This window comes from Scyliorhinus torazame, chromosome 25 (assembly GCF_047496885.1).
Source record: "Scyliorhinus torazame isolate Kashiwa2021f chromosome 25, sScyTor2.1, whole genome shotgun sequence".
Taxonomy (NCBI): Eukaryota; Metazoa; Chordata; class Chondrichthyes; order Carcharhiniformes; family Scyliorhinidae; genus Scyliorhinus; species Scyliorhinus torazame.
The window spans coordinates 11,918,563-11,936,364 of record NC_092731.1 but is presented as its reverse complement, the minus strand read 5'-3'; the positions used below and the strand labels follow the sequence as shown (position 1 = coordinate 11,936,364).

At 49.3% G+C, this 17,802-nt stretch overlaps 1 protein-coding gene across 1 annotated transcript in view; it reads left to right on the top strand.

Annotated features, from left to right (window-relative positions):
- Window positions 1-1,753: 1,753 nt before the first annotated feature.
- Window positions 1,754-17,802, top strand: part of map3k10 (mitogen-activated protein kinase kinase kinase 10) — a 268,683-nt gene continuing 252,634 nt past the window's right edge. Inside the window, exon 1 of the mRNA XM_072490003.1 lies at window positions 1,754-2,828. Coding sequence (XP_072346104.1) covers window positions 2,036-2,828 — 793 coding nt within the window. The 5' untranslated portion in view covers window positions 1,754-2,035. The remainder of the gene's footprint in view (window positions 2,829-17,802) is intronic.

Here is a 17,802-nt window from a genome sequence, read left to right as displayed (position 1 = left end):
GTGCCACCTGAAAAACGAGCAACCCCCTCCCCCACCCAGCCTCACACCATTTCCCAACACTTGATCCACAGCACGGGAGGTCCTGGGACTTTAGGTGTACATCCAGACACCTTTTAAGTGAGTTCCAGACATAATCTATGACCATCCTTGGGAGGAACGAACTCACTTCCCCTCTAATCCTTCCACCAGTTTAACTCTATGCTCCCTAGACATTGACCTCTCTGTGAAGCAACATAGCTGCTTCCCATTCACTCAATCCAGCTACCCGCATAACCAGTGATGGGCAACCTGGGGGTGAGTGGGCCGCACGAGTGGCTCGCTTTCATCTCAGGGGGCCACAAGATTGAAATGGAGCTTGTTCACTGACCACGACCCCGTGAATTAGATTAAATACATTTAATACACGCCAAATATTTCATAACGAGTTACAGAAAATGCTCAATCATTTATATATTACTAGAACAATCATTAACTTCAAATGGTAAAAACAAAATAAATATTGACACTTCAGCTCTCACAATCAGCACGCTCCTCATTTCACTCGCCCCTCACTTCACTCGCCCCTCACTTCACTCGCCCTCGCTTTTCGGGCGAATCACTTCAGCCATACTGGCAGGAAAAAAACAGCACGGACGCGCCTGGGCAACGGTCAACAAAACGTCCCGTGGTGGCCGTACTCAGAACCCAGATGGGCTCAGTGTCCGTGCGGGGTTTGCACATTCTCCCCGTGTCTACATGGGTCTCACCCCACAACCCAAAGATGTGCAGGGTAGGTGGGTTGGTCACGCTAAGTTGCCCCTTAATTTGAAAAAAAAAGAATTGCGTACTCTAAATTTATTTTTTTTAAAGAACCCAGATGGGGCCGCAGATTGCCCACCACGGCTCGTAACCTTGTGCATTGCAATCAAATCTTTCCCTCGGCTGCCCCTGTTCTGAGGAAGACAATCCCCAGAGCTAGCCAGCCTTTTCCTCAAGGGTGCAATTTTCCAGTATTGTCAGAAGCCCTCGTAAATCGTTTGTGAGCCGTAAAACCGTCACAGTCCTCGGTGTCACTCCTGCTGGGACTGTTGCGGGCGACCCTGCTTGCACGATTCCCACTTTAGGGCTTCCCCTTCAGAGAAAACAAGCGCCGAGTGGCATGCACAGGGGGAACACACCAGCCTTTCAATGAGCCCTTTCAACTTTACAATGTCAGGGTGAGGAAACATTCCACAAACTGCCTACACACACACACACACACATATATATATATATATATATATATATATATAGATATCTGTGTGTCTATATCCATTGCCTGGGCAGGGAATCAGAGAGGGGGCTGGGCAGAGACCTGCAAAATGCAATGTAATTCAAAGGTGGAATAAGGAGGTTGCAGTTTATTTGAGCAACATAGGATGTTAGATTTGCAACGTGAGCCATCAAACTGCAACCGTTCTTTTCACTGAAGACACAATTGTTAATGTAAGCCTACTTGTGACAATAATAAAGATTATTATCATTATAAAGATGTCTAACCATTCCCGGTCCTCAGCAGCCCAGAACCCGCCCTCCCTGATAGGCGGGGCCGACAAAGGAATAGGATCCACCTATTGGCCGGGAGAGAGGCCAATCCGCGCCCCCCGGGCTGGGCGGCGCGCGCTGCCCGCCGGGAGTTGTAGACCCCGCCCGGGTCTCCCCTGTGTTAGAGGCGGGGCCGATGACTACAACTCCCGGCGGGCGTCGCGTGGCCGGCGCAGTGTATCGGCTGGAACAGCTGAGATTGTAACAATCCCGGCCAGAGAAACTGACACAGGAGCTGGAGTTCTGGCAACGCGGAAGTTGCTGGCCCTTTAATTCTTTATTTTTCAAGGGGGTAGGGGGAGAAATGGTATTTTAGGTTAGAATGCAAAGCCGAGCGGGCAGGAAAAAGAAAATTAATTGTTGCATAAAAAGGAGGGCCCTTTGCAGGGGCATTTGAGCCATGGAGAGAGGGGGAGCAATGCCAGCCCTTCATTAAGCAGCCCCAGCTCTCAATGGCTAGCCTGCTGTATGGATGCACAAGCCGGGCTTTTCTGCAATGGAGCCAGCAGCAATGAGTTGCAGCGAGTCCCCAGCAGCAGAGGCTGCCACTTGCAATGGGGACCATCAGGAGTCACCCTCCATCCAGTCTCCTGGAGGCTGCCCTCTCCTGCTGCCTCCTCCTGCCCCTGGCTCCCGCAGCTTCTGGACGGCCGTGTTCGACTACGAATCCACGGCTGACGAGGAGCTGACCCTCCGCCGGGGGGACCTGGTGGAGCTGTTGTCCAAGGACTCGCACGTCTCCGGGGACGAGGGCTGGTGGACAGGCAAGATCCAGGACAAGGTGGGCATCTTCCCCAGCAACTATGTCAGCAGCCAGCCGGCGGCGTATGGCGGGGAGGACTACCCGCTGCCCCCGGTCATCGACTTCAGCGAGCTGCTGCTGGAGGAGATCATCGGGGTGGGCGGCTTCGGCAAGGTTTACAAGGGCGTCTGGGGACGGGACGTGGTGGCGGTGAAAGCGGCAAGGCAAGATCCCGACGAGGACATCAGCGCGACGGCCGACAACGTCCGCAAGGAGGCCAAGCTGTTCGGCATGCTGAGGCATCCTAACATCATCCTGCTGAAGGGGGTCTGCCTCAAGGAGCCCAACCTGTGCCTGGTCATGGAGTATGCCCGGGGTGGGGCCTTAAACCGGGCCCTGGCCGGCAGAAAGGTGCCCCCTCATGTCCTGGTTAACTGGGCTGTGCAGATCGCCAGAGGAATGAACTACCTCCACAATGAAGCTGTGATCCCGGTCATTCACCGGGACCTGAAATCCAGCAACAGTAAGTAGAGAAAGCAACATTAAACCTGGGGAGGCTGCAGTGTTAGCAAAGGGTATTGGAAAAGACTAATGTCATGGGTTATATCCACCTAGTAACACTGGTGAAATCACATGTAAACCAGCTGCACACACAACTTTTGTTCTTTGCATTTGTTAGAAATTGGTCTTGAGGCAGACAAGACAGAAATTAGGAGCAGACCATTCAGCCCCTTCAACCTGCCTGCTTCGCCATTCTTGAGATCATGGTCAACATGACAATGGTCTCCCAACTCCATTTTCCTGTCAGCTCCCTGGTCCATCACAAATCTGTCTAAACTCGGCCTTGAATATACACATTGAAGACCCAACCTTCAATGCTCTCTTGGGGCAGGAGAAGAATTCAACAGACTAATAACCCCCAGAGGAGAACATCGAACATTGCAGCGCAGTACAGCCGTCTCCCCATTTCCCAATGGGTGCCCCCTTATTTTTAAACTGTCCCCCTCTCTGCATCCCCCTTACCCCCGTTTCAATAAGATCACCTCTCATTCTCCTAAATTCCAATGGGTATACACCCCATCTGCTCAATAAGCAGAAAACCCACGGTGGCGCATTGGTTAGCACTACTGCCTCACGGCGCCGAGGTCCCGGGTTCAATCCCGGTTCTGGGTCACTGTCCCTGTGGAGTTTGCACATTCTCCCCGTGTTCGTGTGGGTTTCACCCCCACAACCCAAAGATGTGCAGAGTAGGTGGATTGGCCACACTAAATTGCCCCTTAATTGGAAAAATTAATTGTACTCTAAATTTTAAAAAAAAAGAAGCAGAAAACCCCTCCCAGTAGCATTGACGACCGTATTAAAGACGGAAGCAATTGATGTCTGTCCAAAGTTGCCCCGATTCCAGCTGGGTGGCTTTGTGAACCACATCACTGGGCGCTGTGTTAAATATGTGGTGTTGACCTGCCACATGTAGGTCAGACAAGGCCCAGTGCCAATGCCAGGGTCTGGGCTTGAGCAGCTCCCTGGTCATGTTCCCTCATGCAAGTGATGCCAGGGATGAGGGAGTTCAGTCATGTGACGAGATCAGAGAAACTGGGATCGTCCTCCTGGGAAGAGAAAAGAATTAGACGCACGTAACATTTTGCGACTTGGATAGGCAGGAACCATTTCCACTAGTAGGAGGGGCAGTAACAAGAGGACATAGACATAAGATTATTGGCCAAAGATCTAGAGGGAGAGATGAAGATAAATATTTTTACACCGCGTTGTGGTGATCCGGAACGCACTGCCTGAAAAGGCAGTAGAAGCAGATTCAATCGGAACTTTCAAAAGGAAAATTGGATAACTACTTGGAAAGGAAACATAGCTATAGGGAAAGAGCAAGGAGAACGAGATTAATCGAATCGGTTTTTCAAAGAACTAGCAGGATCACAATGGGGTGAATGGCCTCCCACTGTGCTGTAGAGCTCTCTAATATTCTGTTCCTCCATCAATAACCATTCTATCACCGACCAGCCAACTGTCCACTTGAGCAGCAGAGTGCCTTAAAATAATCATCATTCCCGATGGGGAAATATTCTGAGCATCGAACCTGAGACCAAATAAACCTGACAAGTGGTCACATGTCAAGAGTTCCACCAACTACCATTTTATTGCAGTTTTAAAAAAATAACCTTCCAAACCCACGACCTCTACCGCTTAGAAGGTCAAGAGCAGCAGATACCTGGGAACACCACCACCTGGAGGTTCCCTGCCAAGTCACTCACCATCCAGACTTTTGACTATCGCTGTTCCTTCACTGTCGTTGGGTCAAAATCCTGTAAGTCCCACTCTAATGGCACAGTGGGTGTACGTACACAGGGACTGCAACGAAACAAACGTCTCCCCCGCAACCCTCTGACTCGGAGGCGAGAGGTGCCTCCCATTGAGCCATGATTGACATGAAGAGTTAGGATAAAGATCAGCCTTGATCTCATTGAAAGGAGGATTGGTTTGAGGGGCTATTTGGCCATCTCCAATCGCCATGTGATGGGAAAGCAGGAGACTGAGAGGTTTTGTCCATTGACACTCTGACTTTCAGTGAAATAAGATCACTCCATCCAGAGGGCATTTAGACAAGTGACCTTTGGGAGTCTGCTGCTTTCTCTGTAATTTTACATCATTGTATCGAGACTTGGTTTAAAGCCCAGGCCAGAAGGGTTGCTCATGTCGCTCAGTTGGTAAATCTGCTGCCTTCAGGATGTAGAAACTGGAGGATGTGTCACTCCGTGTTTGCATCAAGCACTCCCAGGAATGGAACTCCAATAACAACCCTTAGACCCGATCTTCGAGATCACTTCTCCTTAACGCCATCGCCACATTTTTGTACTTTAGAGCATCTCCCGGTTGTCAAATTGGTGCCAAGCTACCAGCAATCATGTGCTTTAGGTGACAGACATAAAGAACTGAGTCAACACTGTCCTCAACTCACTCAGCACAGAACTCTGAGACAAGACTCAGTCAGCATGGGATTCAAATGATTTTCCCAGTAAATATAGAATCCTAGTACATACAGTTTGTAATGTTGCACTCAATCTGATTATAATCTGATCATATTTGATGAACCCAGCTTACAAATTCTTGCATGTCCTATTGAGGCACAGCTTCCCCTCGCTGCGCCTATTTTGACTCACAACACAGGTTGTGTTGTGCTTTGGGTCCACCTCCTCCTCTGGTTCTGGATGAAGCTCAGATTGATCGTTAAATTATCATTTGCATTTTGGGAGCACGTTTGTGAAGGACTGCATGCATGACCTAAACAGGCCACTCCTCCCATCTGGTTTGTGCTGGTCTTTGCGCTCCACCTGATCTTCCTCCCAATCTTCTTGCCCATATCATTTGATCCTTTCCCCCTCGTTTTTACCCACAAGTACCATTCACCTTAACCACTCCCTGTGGGAGCGACTTCCAAATTCTTCCCGCTCCCCGTGGGAGTGTGTCCCACATTCCTCCCCACTCCCCGTGGGAGCGTGTCCCACATCCTCCCCACTCCCCGTGGGAGCGAGTCCCACATTCCTCCCCACTCCCCGTGGGAGCGAGTCCCACATTCCTCCCCACTCCCCGTGGGAGCGAGCCCCACATTCTCCCCACTCCCCGTGGAAGCGAGCCCCATATTCTCCCCACTCCCGTGGAAGCGTGTCCCACATTCTCCCCACTCCCCGTGGAAGCGAGTCCCACATTCCTCCCCACTCCCCGTGGGAGCGAGCCCCACATTCTCCCCACTCCCCGTGGAAGCGAGCCCCATATTCTCCCCACTCCCGTGGAAGCGTGTCCCACATTCTCCCCACTCCCCGTGGAAGCGAGTCCCACATTCTCCCCACTCCCCGTGGGAGCGAGTCCCACATTCCTCCCCACTCCCCGTGGGAGTGAGTCCCACATTCTCCCCACTCCCCGTGGAAGCGTGTCCCACATTCTCTCCACTCCCCGTGGAAGCGAGTCCCACATTCCTCCCCACTCCCCGTGGGAGCGAGTCCCACATTCTCTCCACTCCCTGTGGAAGCGAGTCCCACATTCCTCCCCACTCCTCATGGGAGCGAGTCCCACATTCCTCCCCACTCCCCGTGGAAGTGAGTCCCACATTCTCCCCACTCCCCGTGGAAGCGAGTCCCACATTCTCCCCACTCCCCGTAGGAGCGAGTCCCACATTCCTCCCCACTCCCCGTGGGAGCGAGTCCCACATTCCTCCCCACTCCCCGTGGAAGTGAGTCCCACATTCTCCCCACTCCCCGTGGAAGCGAGTCCCACATTCTCCCCACTCCCCGTGGGAGCGAGTCCCACATTTCTCCCCATTCCCCGTGGGAGCGAGTCCCACATTCCTCCCCACTCCCCGTGGGAGCGAGTCCCACATTCCTCCCCACTCCCCGTGGGAGCGAGTCCCACATTACTCCCCGTGGGAGCGTGTCCCACATTCCTCCCCACTCCCCGTGGGAGCGAGTCCCACATTCCTCCCCACTCCCCGTGGGAGCGAGTCCCACATTCTCCCCACTCCCCGTGGAAGCGAGTCCCACATTCTCCCCACTCCCCGTGGGAGCGAGTCCCACATTCCCCCCCACTACCCGGGGGAGCGAGTCCCACATTCTCCCCACTCCCCGTGGGAGCGAGTCCCACATTCCTCCCCACTCCCCGTGGGAGCGTGTCCCACATTCTCCCCACGCTCTGTGGGGGCGTGTCCCACATTCTCCCCACTCCCCGTGGGAGCGAGTCCCACATTCCTCCCCATTCCCCGTGGGAGCGTGTCCCACATTCCTCTCCATTCCCCGTGGGAGCGTGTCCCACATTCCCCCCCACTCCCCGGGGGAGCGAGTCCCACATTCTCCCCACTCTCCGTGGGAGCGAGTCCCACATTCTCCCCACTCCCCGTGGGAGCGTGTCCCACATTCTCCCCACGCTCTGTGGGGGCGTGTCCCACATTCTTCCCCACTCCCCGTGGGAGCGAGTCCCACAATCCTCCCCACTTTCTGTGGAAAGAGGTTTTTCCTGAACTCCCCGCTGGGTTTATTAGTGACTTGTCATATATTTATTTCTCCTAGTTCTGGTCTCTCCTCACAAGTGGAAACATCTTCTCCACGTCTATCCTTCCATACTTTAAAAGACCTCTTCGAGTCTCCCCTCAGTCATCTCTCTCCTAGAGAGAGAAGCCCGAGTCTCTTCTACTTTTGCCTGATGGTTATAACCTCCCAGTTCTTGTAACCCTATTTTTGTGCCTTTACCACTTTGTCTATAACCTTTAAAAAAAAATAATATGGAGTTCTGTACAGTGACTGTCGCAAAGCATCGCAGGAGGCCTTTGCAGGGGCTTGAGGGGAGGATAGACTGCTGATTGAAGAAAGGAAGTAGAAGGGTTTGATGAAAAAAGTGAATTTTGAGTAAAGCCTTATCGAAGGAGAGGCGGCTGGAGAATTTTAGGGAAAGAATTCCGGGAAGTCTGTTGGTTGCCGAAGGCGTGACTGCTGAGGAATGGATAAAGAGGTGGACTGGGGAATGCCAGGATTGACGGGCTGGGAGAAGCTCAGGTTGTGTTGGAGGGAGTGCTTGGATATGTAGGAACTGAAAGACGAGGATAATAAACCAACCTTTTTGGGGGCGGGGTGGGGGAGTGACATTTTGGTTGAATCCTAACACATGGAACAGGAAAGTTCAACCAGAAACCAACTCTGAGGATGAAATCTTTACAGGAACGTTCTAGTTGGATGTAATACATAGATACATAGAAGATAGGAGCAGGAGGAGGCCTTTTGGCCCTTCGAGCCTGCTCCGCCATTCATCACAATCATGGCTGATCATCCAACTCAATAGCCTAATCCTGCTTTCTCCCCATAGCCTTTGATCCCATTCTCCCCAAGTGCTATATCCAGCCGCCTCTTGAATATATTCAAAGTTTGAGCATTTAGCATAATACTGTACTATTACATTTAAAAGCTGAACTTGTATATAATGCAGCGATATAACTCAATAAATCAACAACTTTATCGAGCATGTTTTCAAGGAAAACATCGTAAGATTCTGCACAGTAGCATTGTCAAACAAAATCTGACATTGAACTACACAAGGTGATATCAGGGCGGGTGATCAATAGCCTAGTTGAGGAGGTCGGTTTTTAAAAGTACCTTTTAGGAGGAGAGCAATGTGGAGAGGTTTCGGGGGGGGGAGTTTTGGAGCTTTCTAATTCACAATGTAAAGCGCTGTGAGTATAGTGGGTGTGAATACATTGAACTGTCCAATCAGCCATGATCTTATTGAAGGACGGAGCACGTTCGATGGGCCGAATGGCCTCCTGTTCCTATGTTAGGGCCCAGGCAGCCACTGGCAGAGCAATGGGGTTTGACAATACACAACAGACCAGAATCACAGGAACTCACAGATCCCGGAATCTGTGTGGCTGGATGAGATTACGGGGATAGAGAGGGTGAGCCCATGGAAGAATTCGAGAAACAGGATGAGAATTTTAAGTTTACATTTTCCGCGTTGCCAGACTGGGAAGCAATATGGATGAACAAGATAAACTGCACATGTGAGTGTTTGAAAAATACACCCGAGAATTAACACCTGGTAAATGAGTGTGCTTTTAGTGAATATTTCCAGCCTTTCAGCTGTCACCATTAATTGTGCTTCATCCCTGATCCTGCAGTGTAGAATCCAGGTCAGTGCTTGGGGCAAGATCAATTCTTTTCTGTTGTGAAACGGCGAATTGTTTGATTTCACTGAATCTCGTGTGCTTGTCCCAATGGTGCCTGTGAATGTCAGGAGGTCGAAACATACGAAACAGAAGGTGGCTTTGAGCCCATCAGAAGTGCTAGCTCTTTGAAAGAGTTAGTCCCACTGGCCCTGCTCCCTTTCCCCCTTAGTCCTACAAAACATTCCCTTTTGCAAGTCCCGATTGAATCTGCTTCCCCCGCCCTTCCAGATCACAACAACTCGCTTCAGTAAGTCCGGTTCAGTCGGCAGTTAGGAAGGCAAACACAATGTTAGCATTCATGTCGAGAGAGCTAGAGTACAAGACCAGGAATGTACCTCTTGAGGCTGAATAAGGCTCTGGTCAGACCCCATTTGGAGTATTGTGAGCAGTTTTGGACCCCGTATCTCAGGAAGGATGTGCTGGCCTTGGAAAGGGTCCAGAGGAGGTTCACAAGAATGAGCCCTGGAATGAAGAACTTGTCAGATGAGGAACGGTTGAGGACTCTGGGTCTGTACTCGTTGGAGTTTAGAAGGATGAGGGGGGTCTTATTGAAACTTGCAGGATACTGCGAGGCCTGGATAGAGTGGATTATGGAGAGGATGTTTCCACTTGTAGGAAAAATTAGAAGCAGAGGACACCATCTCAGACCAAAGGGATGATCCTTTAAAACAGATGAGGAGGAATTTCTTCAGCCAGATGGTGGTGAATCTGTGGAACTCTTATCCGCAGAAGGCTGTGGAGGCCAATTCACAGAGTGTCTTTAAAACCGAGATAAATGGGATCTTGATTAATAAGGGGATATGGGGAGAATGGGGATGAGAAAAATATCAGCCATGATTGAAGTGCGGAGCAATCTGGTCCTTCTGGTCTTAAAAGCGTGTTCAATATTGGTACACGGTCTTCAGATTTAGGAATGTACAGACCACTTGTCTCGTGCCGCAGTGGGGTTAGCGTCCCTACCTCTGAACCAGAATGTCCGGGTTTGAATCCCACCCCAGTCCTTGGCCAAGGAAGGTGCGTTCAAACGGGTTGAGTATCAACCTTCAAAATCCTTCCAACGCAGGAGGTGAGAGGGTGAGAAATTCCTGGTCGGACACACGGTAGAAAGAATGTTGGAGCCTCAACCGTCACTATCCACAGCTCCAGGCTGCAACACGCATGTTGGCATCCGAAAGAATGTCTCGGGAGATCTGTGTTTGGATCGGTGTGGATGTTTACCTACCACGTTAATTTAAAAAAAAACTGAATGGAATATCTGACAGGCGCTCCATCGGGCCTTGTTCTGAAACATGATGTTTCGAATGTTTACATACAAGCAGCAACCACCACCTACCAAATGGCTGGAGCGACATCACCAATGCACTCATTCTTCCACCCCCCCCCCCCCCCCCCCCCCCCCCGCCCCCCATTGCGTCTTGTGGGCCAGTCCGGCGCTGATCACTTCACTCGATTTGTGAAGTTTGCCACAGTTTGCAGGATGCAGTAGAAAAAGCTTCCACCTGCCGCATTTGTCACCCAGTTGGGTTAAATGTTTTCACAAAACAGCAACACATCCCATCTGAGCTTCCCGCAATGATAATAATTAACCACTAATTATCCATTAACCGAATGCCGTTTCCCACAAGTAATTGCACTTTGGTAAGAGGTGAAGGTCAGTTTGAGCACTTAACTGCTGGATTGTTTTATTCAAGATCAACCCTTAAAACATTTTTTTTTTTTAACTTTAGAGTACCCAATTCATTTTTTTCCAATTAAGGGGCAATTTAGCGTGGCCAATCCACCTCCCCTGCACATGTTTAGGTTGTGGGGACGAGACCCACGCAAACATGGGGAGAATGTGCAAATTCCACATGGACAGTGACCCAGAGCCGGGATCGAACCTGAGACCCCGGCGCCATGAGGCAGCAGTGCTAACCTACTGCGCCACCATGCTGCCCTTAAGCTTATCCCTTTTTGCTTAGTCCTTCCCTGGTCATTATAATGCGGAGTGATATTTGATATATAATGGAATATTCTGTGACTTATCATCAGCGAAGAGGTGTGTCATGTGAGATTACCTGTAAGAAATGGGTGTTTATAAATGGGGGTGTATATAAATATCTGTAGTGAGAGTACCTTTAAGAAATGGGCGTTTATTACTGCAGTGATGTCAGAGTGGGTGGAGCTGGGCTGTCTGTCAGCTTTTTAACTTTCATTTTAGGCTGTTTGCTGCAGGGTGTGTTTTAGATTCGTTTTCAGAGCTGGGTAGCTGCAGACACAGCCAGAAGGGGTATGACTCTCTTCTGTAATCTAAAAACTGTAAATCGATCCTGGTAATTTAAAACTAATAACAGTGGTGACTTTAACCTGATGTGCTTCTGGTAAAAAGTGTTTTAAGTCTTATGGTTGTTAAAAGGAAAGCTTAAAGGATTACTTAGTGTTGTATTCTTTGGGGGTTGTATTTGAATTGATGGTTGCTAAGTTGTTCGCTATGTTTTAAAAAGCTTAACTTGAGTTCATAGAATAAACATTGTTTTGCTTTAAAAAATACTTTTTGATTTCTGCTGTACCACACCTGTAGAGTGGGCCGTGTGCTCCCCATACCACAATCTATTAAAAGTTGAGGGTCAGGTGAACTCCATGATACACTTTGGGGTTCTCTAAATCCTGGCCCATAACAGGTGGTAACCATGGCTAAATGGGTAGCACTCTTTCTGATCAGTTGGAAAATCCTGGGTTCCAGGCCCACTCGAGCCTTGAACACAAATTCTGGGCTAACGCTCCCAAGTGCCAGTGAGGGAGTACGACCCTGTCTGAGGTGCCGGACATTCCAGGAATGAAGTTAGGGAAAACTTCTGCACAAAAAGGGTGGTAGAAGACCTGGAGCTCGCTTCTGCAAGTTACTATGTCAATTGTTAATTTTAAAACTGAGATTGGTAGAGTTTTGAAGGTACTGAGGGATATGGGGCAAAGGATGGTGGGGGAGCTGGACATAGCTCTGTATCAGCTATGATCTAATTGAATAACGATGGGGACTCGAGAGGTTAAATGGCCTCTTCCTGGTCCTATGTTCCTCTTAACGCTACAACAAGTTATGGATTCCGCTCTAGGCCACGAAAGGGATTTTGTTTATCTCAGGCCATCCAAGCAGCAGCTCACTGTAATATTGCCCTTTATATAGTAATGCTCTGCAGACAGTGGTTCAAATCCCACGTCGGCAGCTGGTGGAATTTAAATTCAATTAACAAAATCTCGAACAAAAAAAACCCCATGGCATTATTCATAGAAATGGAAGAGTGTTCTCACCTTGGTGTCATGACCAATGTTTTTCGCTCAAACATGAGCTCAATACCTGCCATCCAGCTCCTTCCGCTCCATGGTGACTGGCTTTTGTCTCCTGATGTGTCAGCCGCGACCCTGTGGGTGGCATTTTGACCCCTCGAGTGGGTTCAAGACCTCCACCCTATCCCCGTAACCCAGTAACCCCACCTAACTTTTTTGGACACTAAGGGCAATTTATCACGGCCAATCCACCTAACCTGCACATCTTTGGACTGTGGGAGGAAACCGGAGCACCCGGAGGAAACCCACGCAGACACGGGGAGAAAGTGCAGACTCCGCACAGACAGTGACCCAAGCCGGGAATCGAACCTGGGACCCCGGAGCTGTGAAGCAACAGTGCTAACCACTGTGCTACCCTGCTGCCCATTCGGCTCCTCCTGCACTGTAGGGATTCTATGAACTGCAGGAGAGTTCTACCTGGTGTCCTGGCCAATATTTATCCCTCAATCAACATCACTGTAGCAAGAGTATCTGGTTGTTACCACATCGCTGTGTGAAGGAGTTTGCTGAGTGCAAATTGGCTGCCACATCTACAACACACTGACTGCAAAATCATAGCCAATTGGTTTTGCAGCTATTTAGGGTGTCCCGACATTGTGAGAGGTGCTATATAAATGCAAGTCATTCATTTTGGTAAAGAGGCCATGTATTATCAATGAGGAGTAAGGTAAGGTAGAAAGATACCCACAAGGGTTTAACATGTTATCTGATTACAGACGCATTCATTTTGATCAGCTAAGTGAGTAATTTCACTGTGTGCAGCCTGGGAGATGAGCACTTGTAACTTGATACGAATACTGAAACATTAAACAGCTCCCTTTTCTCATTAGACTGAAACCAAGACCCTTTCCACAGCTCCTGTTGTAACCCATTGCTCCCCAGGATTTGGGAGCTCTGAAATGAACTCTAATTCTGTCGGGTAAGGATATCAAGGGACGTGTCACACCGAGGCAGGCAGATGGAGTTGGGCTACAGAAACGGCCTTGGTCTAATTGGGTGGCAGGACATGCTGGATTGGTTGAATGGTGTCTTCCTGTTCCTTCCTTTTGGGAAAGGAAACCAGGAGTTCTCTTCCCCCCCCCCCCCCCCCCCCCCCCCAAACCTCATGTCGGACCGTTGCCTCTTGGTGTACTGACTCATCCCCCTGTATCGTCTGAGAGCCACAGTGCTTCAGGACTTAACTCTTGACACAAAGACTCTAACTTGTATAGCAATTTTCACAACTGCAGGATGCCTCGTAGCGTTTCATAGCCAATGAAGCACTTTTTTTTTTGTGTGGTGTAGGAAAGACAGCAACTAATTTGCGCACTTCCAAGATGTCACACAATCATGTGATCATGACCAGAGAATCAGTTTTGGTAAGATTCTTGAGGGGTAACTCCCCTGAATCATAGAATTTACAGTGCAGGAGGAGGCCTTTTGGTCCATTGCGTCTACACCTGCCCCTGAAAGAGCACCCGATCTAAATCCACCCTATCCCCGTAATCCAGCAACCCTACACCGAACCTTTGGACAGTACGGGGCAATTTAGCGTGACCAGTCCACCTAACCCGCACATCTTTTGACTGTGGGAGGAAGCCGGAGCACTTGGAGGAAACCCACGCAGACACGAGGAGAAGGTGCAGACTCTGCACAGACAGCGACCCAAGCCGGGAATCGAAGCCGGGTCCCTGGTGCTGTGACACAACAGTGCTAACCACTGTGCCACCGTGCGCCCTGCTCTTTGGAATAGCCATGGAGGCACAGCTGAGTCGAAAGGTCGTGGGTACAAGTCCCACTTCAAAACCCAGAGTGACACATGCAGTTCAGTACCGAGGGAGTGCTGCCGCTTCAGCGGCCCTGCCTTTCAGATGCGGCATTAAACCGAGGGCCTGTCTGCCCCTCAGGCGGAGGTAAAGGATCCCGTGGTGAAGAAGAGCAAAGGGAGTTCTCCCCAATGTCCCAGCCAATTGTATTCCGAGATAAACATCTCAAAAACAGATTACCCAATTATTATCAAGTTGCTGTTCATGGGATCTTGCTGTGTGCAAATTGGCTGCCCCATTTCCTACATTGCAGCAGTGACTACGCTTCAAAAAAAATCACATAATTGGCTGTAAAGGGCCTTGGAACATCCAGCGATTGTGAAAGTCAAATCCTTTCCTGTTGACCACTTTTAATCTTTTAAGATTAGGATGTTTGGGTGGATCTAATCGGCTGCAATATAAAGGTGAGTGGAAGCAGAGATTAGATAAAACCTGGGGGAGCATTAATTGGAGCTGGCCTTGGTTTTACATTGGAAAGAATGAATGAATGTCTTGTGATGAGCAGTTATGGCTCCGTCTATGAACAGTCGCGTGGTGTATAACGACATGGAACGTACAACGTTCAGGGCAATTCCTGGCCACCGACTTCGACGGAGGATTGTGATGGCTGCCGCAATATTGGGAGGCAGGTCGATGGGGGAAAATGAAAGAGGTATTCAGTTGAAATGGAAACAGTGGCCAAGGCACTTTGGAAAAATGTGTTTTGTGGAATGTCGTTGGCAAGGCAATAATCTTTATTAGTGTCACAAATAGGCTTACATTAACACTGCAATGAAGTTACTGTGAAAAGCCCCTCTTCGCCACATTCCGGCGCTTGTTCGGTTACACTGGGGGAGAATTCAGAATGACCAATTCACCTAACAGGCACGTCTTTCGGGACTTGTGGGAGGAAACCGGAGCACCCGGAGGAAACCCACGCAGACACGGGGAGAACGTGCAGACTCAGCACAGACAGTGACCCAAGCCAGGAATCGAACGTGGGACCCTGGTGCTGTGAACATAAGAACATAAGAACTAGGAACAGGAGTAGGCCATCTGGCCCCTCGAGCCTGGTCCGCCATTTAATGAGATCACGGCTGATCTTTGTGGACTCAGCTCCACTCTCCGGCCCGTACACCATATTCCTGAATCCCTTTATTCTTTAGAAAGGTATCTATCTTTTTCTTAAAAACGTTTAAAGAAGGAGCCTCAACTGCTTCACTGGGCAAGGAATTCCAGAGATTCACAACCCTTTGGGTGAAGACGTTCCTCCTAAACTCGGTCCTGTTGCACCTGCACACCAACTTTTTGCGACTCGTGCACCAGCACACCCAGGTCCCTCTGCACAGCAGCATGTTTTAACATCTTACCGTTTAAATAATAATCCATTCTGCTGTTATTCTTCCCAAAATGGATAGCCTCACACTTGGCAACATTGAATTCCATCTGCCAGACCCTAGCCCATTCACCTAACCTATCCAAATCCTTCTGCAGACTGCCGGTATCCTCTGCACTTTTTGCTTTAGCGCTCATCTTAGTGTCGTCTGCAAACTTTGACACATTGCACTTGGTCCCCAGCTCCAAATCATCTATGTAAATTGTGAACAACTGCGGGCCCAACACTGATCCTTGAGGGACCCCACTAGTTACAGGTTGCCAACCAGAGAAACACCCATTTATCCCCACTCTCTGCTTTCTGTTAGTTAACCAATCCTCTACCCATGCTACCACTTTACCCTCAATGCCATGCATCTTTAGTTTATGCAGCAACCTTTTGTGTGGCACCTTGTCAAAAGCTTTCTGGAAATCCAGATATACCACATCCATTGGCTCCCCGTTATCTACTGCACTGGTAACGTCCTCAAAAAACTCTACCAAATTAGTCAGACACGACCTACCCTTTATGAACCCATGCTGCGTCTGCCCAATGGGACAATTTCCCTCCAGGTGCCCTGCTATTTCCTCCTTAATGATAGATTCCAGCATTTTCCCTACAACCAAAGTTAAGCTTACCGGCCTATAATTACCCGCTTTCTGCCGACCTCCATTTTTAAACAGTGGTGTCACGTTTGCTACTTTCCAATCCTCTGGGACCACCCCAGAGTCTAGTGAATTTTGATAAATTATCACTAGTGCGTTTACAATTTCCCTAGCCATCTCTTTTAACACTCTGGGATGCATCCCATCAGGGCCAGGAGACTTGTCTACCTTTAGCCCCATTAGCTTGCCCAATACTGCCTCCTTAGTGATTACAATAATCTCAAGGTCCTCACCTATCATATCTTTATTTCCATCAGTCACTGGCATGTTATTTGTGTCTTCCACTGTGAAGACTGACACAAAAAACCTGTTCAGCTCCTCAGCCATTTCCCCGTCTCCTATTATTAAATCTCCCTTCTCATCTTCCAAAGGACCAATATTTACCGTAGCCACTCTTTTTTTTTTTGTGAAGCGACAGTGCTAACCACTGTGCTACCCCGAATTGCCATTGAAATGAGTGACTTGCGAGACCATTTCAGAGGGACATTTAAGAGAGACATTTAAGAGACGACCACATTTGCTGTGGGTCTGCCGTCACATGTAGCCAGACCGGGTAAGGTCGACAGATTTCCTTTCCTAAAGGGCTGACATGAACCGGATGGGTTTTATAACAATTGACGATAGCTTTATGACCACCGTTACTGAGATTAACTTTCAATTCCAGATTTTAGTCACAGAATTGTTACGATGCAGAAGGCCCATCGTGTCTGCACTGGCTCTCCTTACGAGCATCGTAACTCCGTGCCGTTCTCCTGCTCTTTCCCCGTTCACCTGCACATTGTTCTATTCAAATAACCATCTAATGCTGCCTCGATTGAACCTGCCTCCACTACACTTCCAGGCCGTGCATTCCAGATCCCAACCACTCGCTGGGTGAAAAGGCTTTTTCCTCACATTGCTTTTTGCTTCTTTTGCAAATCACTTTTTACATCTGTGCCCCTCTCTTTCTCGATCCTTCTACAAGCGGGAACAGTTTCTCCCCGCCTCGTCTGTCCGGCCTCCTCCTAATTTTGAACATCTCCTCTCAGCTTTGTTCTCTCCAAGGAGAACCGTTTCAATGTCTCCAATCTATCCTCATAACTGAAATAATTATGAATTGAATTTAAATTCCGCCAGCTGACGTGGTGGGATTTGAACTCTTGTCCCACTGAGCGATAGCCTCGGGGCCTCTGGATTACTGGTCCAGTGATATTAACACCACGCCACCATCTCCCCTTATTCAATAGAAAAAATTGAAAAGGTTTTGAGGGACTTGTAGGGGAATGGGCTAGCACAGATACAATGGACTGAATGGCCTCTTGCTCAATGGGGATGATCAATTTATCTTAGCAGAGGTGTCAAAGTTGATTACCACAAATAATCACTCCACCACCGACGCACAGTGGCAGCAGTGTGTACCATCTACAAGATGCACTGTGGCAACTCACCAAGGCTCCTGAGGCAACACCTTCCAAACCCACGACCTCTACCATCTAGAAGGACAAGAGCAGCAGATACCTGGGAACCTCACCGCCTGGAGGCTCCCCTCCGAGTCACTCACCACCCTGACTTGGAAACATATTGGCCGTTCCTTCACTGTTGCTGGGTCAAAATCCTGGAATGCCCTCACTAACAGCACTGAGGGTATACCTACACCT